We start from the raw sequence: 7327 nt of genomic DNA, 5'->3' as shown, positions 1-7327 counted from the left end.
GAGGGGGTTGGCGGGAGGGGCCTTTGCCGGGTCACCGGGACCAGATCGGCCCACCGGGACCAGATCGGCCCACCCTTCACACCCTACGGCAAGTGGGGGCGCAGGGCAAGTGGGGGCGCAGGCCGGGCGGACTCCTCTTCCATGCAGCCGACTGAAGCAGAGGGCGCAGGACAGTCTCCATCCAACTCCAGCAGGGCCGCCCCTGGGGAGTCCAGGGGCTGTTCAGGGGACAAATTCTGCAGGCTGGAGGGCAGCGGCCTTGGTATCCACTCACCTCTAGAGGTTAGCACCTCCAGCTGGGCAAGAGGACAAACTCAGACTTGGGAAAGCCGAGAAGCCACTACCCGGCTCTTCTTGCGTTTGAAGTCCAGCTCCTTTGCAAACGACAGTTGCGGGCGCACTGGTTGCGGGGCGTTGGGTGGTGGAGCCGGCAGAAGCAGGAGGTGGAGGACTGGCCCTGACGAGGGCCCCACCCGCTGAGCAGGGTGCACTCCCTCCCTGCGCCGCGCGCTGCGCGCCCTGGGCTGTTGCCGGGAAGCACCATCGCACCAGCTCCGCCGCTGCGGCCTGGCTTCCTTAGGAGGGAAGCCCTGCGAGTCCCCTCCACCGCGTTCCCAGGCCCCTGGCCGGTGTTGGCAAGTGCCCAATGGACGCTTCAACTCCCGGCGTGGCTTCCAGCGCCCCACTCGGAGCTCAGCTGCCGTCCGACGGGCTCTGAGTGTCCCGTGGCCCCAAGCTGTTCGGCCACAGGGGCAGGCGGCGAGGCCAGGGTCCGGTGGGGCGGGGACAGTCATCGTGGACAATGTGGAAACGGCTGACGCGAGCGCGTGTGTGTTGGGGGGGAGGTGCCCTTACTGCTTCTCATTACAGTGCTCACAGAGCGCCGAGGGCGGCCCGGGGCAGGCAGCGCGCTGGTCCGGGCAGGGCAGCGCGCCGCCCGCAGAGAAGGGGTACACCGCGGCCTGGCTGAAGGGCGGCAGGGGCGCGGCGAGGCCCTGGCCCTGGTGGAGGCAGGCCACGAGGCGCCGCATCGCGTCCAGGGCCTGCGCCTGCATGAGGATGTGGTTCCTGGCGAGCAGCAGCGTGGCGATCTTGGAGAGCTTGCGCACCGACGGGCCGTGCGCGTAGGGGAGGACGGCGCGCAGCCCGTCCAGCGCGTCGTTCAGGTCGTGCATGCGCCGCCGCTCCCGCGCGTTGATGCTGAGCCGCAGCGAGCGCTGCTCCCGGGGCCGCCTCCGCCCGTCCGCCGCGCCCCCCGGCCCGCGCCGCCCCCGCCGCCGCTCGAAGGCGTCGTCCTCGTCGCCACTCTGCTCGTCGCTACTCTCGGCCTCCGCAACCCGGGTGCAGGGCGCGGGCGCCGCGGGGAGGTCGCCGCCCAGGTCCGGTGCGCCGTAGCCACGGCCCGCCTCGGGCCCCAGGGCTGCCCCGAGGGCGAGGCCAGCCGCCGCCGCGTAGCCACGGCTCAGCGCCAGGTACGCGTCCCCCGACAGAGACCTGAGCTCGGCCATGGCCGCACCGCCGCACCGCCGCCTTGCTGCTCCGGGCTCCGCGCGTCTGTCGGGCTGTCTGTGGGTCCCCGAGCCTCCGCGCCCAGAGCCGCCCAGGCCCGCTTCGGCCCCGCCTTCTGTTACGGCCCCTCCCCTCTCTCCGTCCCCACCTCCCCGTCCTCGCCTCACTCCTGCTTGGAGGCGCGGAGGTGCCCGCGGGACTTCGCGGTTGTCCAATCCGAGCGGACCTGGCGAGCGCCTCTTCCCGAGCCCGGCTCCCAGAGGCGCAGGGCCACAGGCAGGCAAGGGAGGCGGGGACGGAGGGCTGGCGGGCTGAATGGAGATGGTGCAGGCGGCGGGACCACGAGCGCTTTCCCGGCTTCTCGGTTACGTCTCCCGCTGCTGCCTCCCGCCACCCCCTGGCGTGGCCACCACTAAGCGCTCGCATCCCGTGTGGACACCCGCTCCATCCGTTTGGCCCTGGTCCCTCTTGGCGGAGCCGCCTCTGGCATCGCGCGGAGGTCAAAGCAGGGAACGCACAGCGCTCGGAGGACGCCGGGCCGCCGGGCAGCAGGGGTGGAGTTCCCCCCCGGGGCCCACCTCCGGGGCCTGGGGCGCCCGGTGTTGCACAGCCAAGCACGGAGGGGCGAACTGCGCTCCTGGCAGTCTGCAGGCAGCCGCGGGAGGCGCTGAGGGAAGCCTTTCCAATGCTGTGGTCAGGGTCTTGGGGCGCTCCTCTTGGCCGACTGTCCCCCCCAGGTCTGGCAGAGTTGGGGGGAGTGAAAGGGGACATACTGGTAGAGACCGGCAGGCCAACGTCACAGGTACCCTGAGGCCACCGTGAGCGGTGCGGCTGATGGGGGCTGGGGCCCAATGACTTCTTACCTTGCGGATTCCGGACTGCGTCAGGGACCAGGTGGAGGGGAGGGTATGCTGTGGACCCCCAGGAGGTCCGGCAGGCATTTGCGGGGGTTGGAGCTGTTAGCTGCGGCGTCAGTTGAAGCCAGAGGCATAATGAGATTGGCTTTCAATACCCGGCCGGAGCAGAGTTCTGGGGAGATTAAAGTAAGCCAATCTGTGGGTCTCCGCTCAGAGACCTCCTGTGTGGGCGGGCCTGGCTGTGGGAATGTCTAAACTCTGGGCCAGTTTCCCAACGGCCAGGTAACCAAGAACCTTCACCGGCCCAGAGAAGGGGTGGGCGTGGGCGCCCTGGGCTGGTGCTGGGGAACCAGGCACGGGTCCTGAAAACTCGGAGCCGCATCGTTCATCGTTCTTTGGTCAGATGCCGCCACCTGCCGGCTGGCTGGGAGGTTGCGTGCCACCCGTGAGTGCCTGGAGCAAGTGGAACCTGTCTGTTACTGGTTCTTATTCCCTTGGCTTCCACGTTCTTGCACCAACGATTGGGTGCTTGGTTGAGATTGAATATTGATACATATAAGATTTAAAAAGGAGATGTCCAGGCACTACACAGTGGCCCATGGCGCTGTTAGAAAGGCATGAGTGACCCTGGTCAGGAACAAATGTGTCGGCTGGAGTCAGGGTGTGGAGGCGCCTGCTGGAGGCAAGGAGACCGAGGGCCCACTTGTTCCCAAATGGGTGTTTGCTATTGATCAGGGTCAAGTAGACAAAGGTTCGGCCTCTGTCAGCGCCCACCACCCCTAGCTTCCCAGCGCCGACTCCATCCCTATACTGCCGGGGTTCTTGTCCCAGCATCAAGCAGGGTTCAGGAATCTGGAGAAGGGGCTGTGCGTAGATGACATAGGAATCCAGAGACTAATAAGAGTCCGGAGACGAGATATAATTTTGAAAGGCATTGGGGGTCAGAGGACCTTCAGCTAAAGGAACTGAAGACCCCTCCTTGTCTAGGACCCTGCTTTTATTAACACAATTTGTCCTAAGGCAAGGTGGAGATAATACACTTCAAAGGGTAAGGTTCAAAGGGTACAGAGGCATTGTCAGTTTGGGGAATAGCCTACGGCTGTTCAGGTGTTTGGCCAGTAGGAGGCAATAACATGTGATTAAGATGCCCTTTAACTGTCTGGCAGCCACAATCAGTTTCCTAGTCAGGTTTGGGGAAATGCCTTCAGCCATTCCCAACAGGTGACTACATGTGTGACTCAACCCTGTTGAGTCCCCAGGTCTCATCAACCTTTTGATTAAACTCTTAAAATTATGACATGCTGGAATTGGCTCCCGGCACTATATGGCTTCCCTTTGAGCCACGACCTGCGGGGATCCCTTGCGGCTGAGGGAATCCTAAGTCAAACTGGTTTAGAAGAAAAGACCTCTAGAGCCTCCTGTTGTGAGAACCACTGATGCCTTCAGGCACAGGTGGATCTAGGCCCCTGGGTGATGGTGTGGGGACCTGCTCGCCTCCGTCTCTCAGCTCTGCTCTGCTCTGTGCTGACTTTACTCTCAGGCAGCTGTGGCCCCGGAGCGACGCAGATGCATGTCTTCCCAGCTCAGTGCCCCCGGAGGAAATAGGCACCTCATTTCCCTCCCAGCACCTGCACTCTCTTGCCCTGGAAATTCTCCACTCTTGTTCCTTGTGGTTTGGGTGGCTGCCACCCCACTCGAGGGACGGGCACCCTGGCATCAGAACCTCCTCCACCTCCCGCAAAAGGCCAGGCTGATCTAGTCCAGTAGGTGCCAGACCTGGGCCTGTGCTGAGGCTGCCAGGAAGGCTGGTCCCTAGAGCTCCCCCAATCTACTTGTGGGTTCCTCCTCTCCCTCCTTCAGACCCTGCAGGCCCCTCAGACCAGAGAGGTGCTTAGCTGGCCTAGTTCCTGGAAGGCTTCCGGGTGGAGGCTGCATTGGGTGGCATTGGAGGTTGCATTTGGGCAGAGGACTGTCTTGCTTCTATCTCTCCCACTTCCTCGGGACCAGAGCTGCATAGGTTCATCCCCATCTCCTGCTGGGCCTGGCAGAGGCCTGAGGTGGTGTTCACCTGGGTGCATGTGCTCTGCCACTTCTGTAGCGCTCTGTCCCGAGGGCAGCACACTCCCTGCTCCCTCCCCTGCTGTGCTGCCTCCAGTAGTGGGTTGGGCTGAGCTCCACTAGGGGTCTGGGCTCAATGCCACCTTCTTTAGCCTCCATCCAGCTGGCACTTGGGACTTTCCATTATGACTGCCTTTTCCCTGGTCCATCCTAGGGAAAGGGACAGGGTCAACCAGACAAACACTTTTACTGTCAATCCAAGTTCTGCTCAATTAGGAGGGAAAGACAAGCCAAGATTGAGAGAATGAGGGCCGCAGGTGTGTGTGCACAAGACGACCCACCTTCCAATGTGTAGCCGGCAGGGCAGCCAGGATGAGGTGCAGAGGGTGGCCCTGGGTCAGCAGGGTCCCAGCTGGGCTTCCAGGCCCCAAGGAGGCCAGGGCAGCTCACCATGGTGGCGCCACCTGATGGGCATGGAAGACAGTTACAGCAGGCTCTGCCCCAGGTTTCCAAATTGGGCACAGGTAGTGACTTTTAAAAGCAGGGTGGCCCTGGCGGGCTCCTCAGTGGTTAGAGCATCGGGTTCGATTCCTGGTCAAGGGCACTACCTGGCCAGCTTGGCTCAGTGGTTGAGCATCAACCTATGAACCAGGAGGTCACGGTTCGATTCCCGGTCATGATCCATGTCCGGGTTGCAGGCTTGATCCCCAGTGTGGGGATCATTAAAAATCCCCTAAGTAGCAGGAGGCAGCTGATCAGTGATTCTCTCTCATCACTGATGTTTCTATCTCTCCCCCTTCTGCTCTGAAATCAATAAAATTATATAAAAAAAGGCACATACCTCTGTTGCAGGTTCCCCAGACCTGTGTAGGAGGCAACCAATAACTGTGTCTCTCTCACATCAATATCGATGTTTCTCTCTCTCTAGAAATCAATGGAAAAAATACCCTTGGGTAAGAATTTAAAAAATTGAAAACAGTGTGGACCACAGAGTTTTTTTAAAAATCCTCATTCGAGGATATTTTTTCATTGATTATTTATTTATTTATAATCCTCACCCGAGGATATTTTTTCCATTGATTTTTAGAGAGAGCGGAAGGGAGAGGGAGAGACAGAGAGAAACACTGATGTGAGAGAGACACATTGATTGGTTGCCTCCGGCATGCCTCCCACCAGGGCCAGGAGCCTGCAACCGAGGTACGTACCCTTGACCCGAATCGAAACCAAGACCCTTCAGTCTGCAGGTCAATGCTCTATCCACTGAGTCAAATCAGCTAGGGCTCCATTGAACTTTTAAAGAAAGTGGATGAGAGAGGGAAAGACAGAGAGAAACATTGATGTGAGAGAAACACATCGATTGGTTGTCTCCTGCACGAGCCCTGACCAGGGCCCAGGCCTGGGCTGGAGAGGAGCCTGCAACCAAGGCATGTGCCCTTGACCGGAATCGAATCCGGGACCCTTTGGTCTGCAGGCCTGTGCTCTATTCACTGAGCCAAATAGGCTAGGGCTGGACAACAGAATTTTTCATGTTTTCTGTGTAAGGTGTGGCTATAGAAAGATGTGAAAATTAGTGCAGCATGGAGATGTTAATTAATGCAAAATAAAGTGCAGGGCCTCTTGTGCTAACATTACTAATAATTAATCCATTAACCCTTGAGCACAGGGTGTGGAATGACGGCCCAAGTCCCTTGGCCATGACTCTGTGTGCATGTGTGCGGGGGTGCGGGGGTGGGGTGTGGGGGGATGTGAGTGTTGCATCTAGAACTGGATCCTACTAGGACCCAGAAGCCCAGGTTGCAGCCTGGCCCAGGGGGAGCTCAGAGCAGCCTGGTCAAGGAAAAGGTCTTTTACACAGTAACGTCTGCGGAATCTTTACCACAACAGGGAGACAGCCAGCTGCCTGCGCAGACTTCCATGCAGGCAGAGCACAGACGCTGCCGTGAGCCCCTGGGGCAACCACGTCAAACTCAAGGGCTAACACGGGCCAAGTAAACCAGGTGTAAATGTATGTGGGCTGCTTCGATTTTCATAGAGACGTAGGTTTATTTCGATAGAGACATGCCGAATACAAAGGGCTGAAATAAATGAGTCATCGTTAACATAAAATAATAGAACATTTTAATAAAAACTAATATTTTTTCTTTCTTTTTTTTTTATTGCTTAAAGTATTACAAAGGGTATTACATATGTGTCCTTTTTTCCCCCCTGCCCTTGACAGTCCCCTGGCCTCCCCTACCCCCCAGTGTCTTATGTCCACTGGTTATGCTTATATGCATGCGTACAAGTCCTTCGGTTGATCTCTTACCCTCCTCCCTCCTGCCCCCCAACCCTCCCTGGCCTTCCCGCTGCAGTTTGACAATCTGTTTGAGGCAGCTCTGCCTCTGTATCTATTACTGTTCAAAAGTTTATAATGGTCTCTATTATCCATGAATGAGTGAGATCATGTGGTATTTTTCCTTCATTGACTGGCTTATTTCACTTAGCATAATGCTCTCCAGTTCCATCCATGCTGTTGCAAATGGTAAGAAAAAACTAATATTTTTTCTTGAACATTAACTTACCAGACAATGAATAACTGCACAAATTAATAAGTGTAATGCAAATAAACCTATTTTCCTTCTCTGAAAACGAAATATTTCCTGTTGTGCACACCAACAAGTCAGTACAAGGCTTAATGACGTGGCCATCAGCTGCTAAAATATTCGCCGCTAGTATTAGTGGAGAGAAATGGTGCGCCTGCCATAAGGCACGTAAGGGAAATGAATGCAACACGATGATACTAATCCATCACTAGCGAACATTGTAGTTTGTTATTAATAATTATGTATAACAGGATATTGTAAAAATTAAGTTATAACATTTTTATTAAAACGTTTCTTACATACCGTTATGTTGGCTGGATG

General features: G+C 57.4%; 1 protein-coding gene across 1 annotated transcript; it reads right to left on the bottom strand.

Annotated features, from left to right (window-relative positions):
- Nucleotides 1–441: 441 nt before the first annotated feature.
- BHLHE23 (basic helix-loop-helix family member e23) lies at nt 442–1618 on the bottom strand. The gene has a single exon (XM_059707519.1). The coding sequence runs from the start codon at nt 1506–1508 to the stop codon at nt 852–854; it is 657 nt and encodes a 218-aa protein (XP_059563502.1). The 5' UTR covers nt 1509–1618; the 3' UTR covers nt 442–851.
- Between the last annotated feature and the right edge of the window lie 5709 nt (nt 1619–7327).

This window comes from Myotis daubentonii, chromosome 8, assembly GCF_963259705.1.
Source record: "Myotis daubentonii chromosome 8, mMyoDau2.1, whole genome shotgun sequence".
In the NCBI taxonomy this organism is placed as follows: domain Eukaryota; kingdom Metazoa; phylum Chordata; class Mammalia; order Chiroptera; family Vespertilionidae; genus Myotis; species Myotis daubentonii.
The sequence above is the reverse complement of the archived record's forward strand: the minus strand, read 5'-3'. Positions and strand labels throughout refer to the sequence as shown.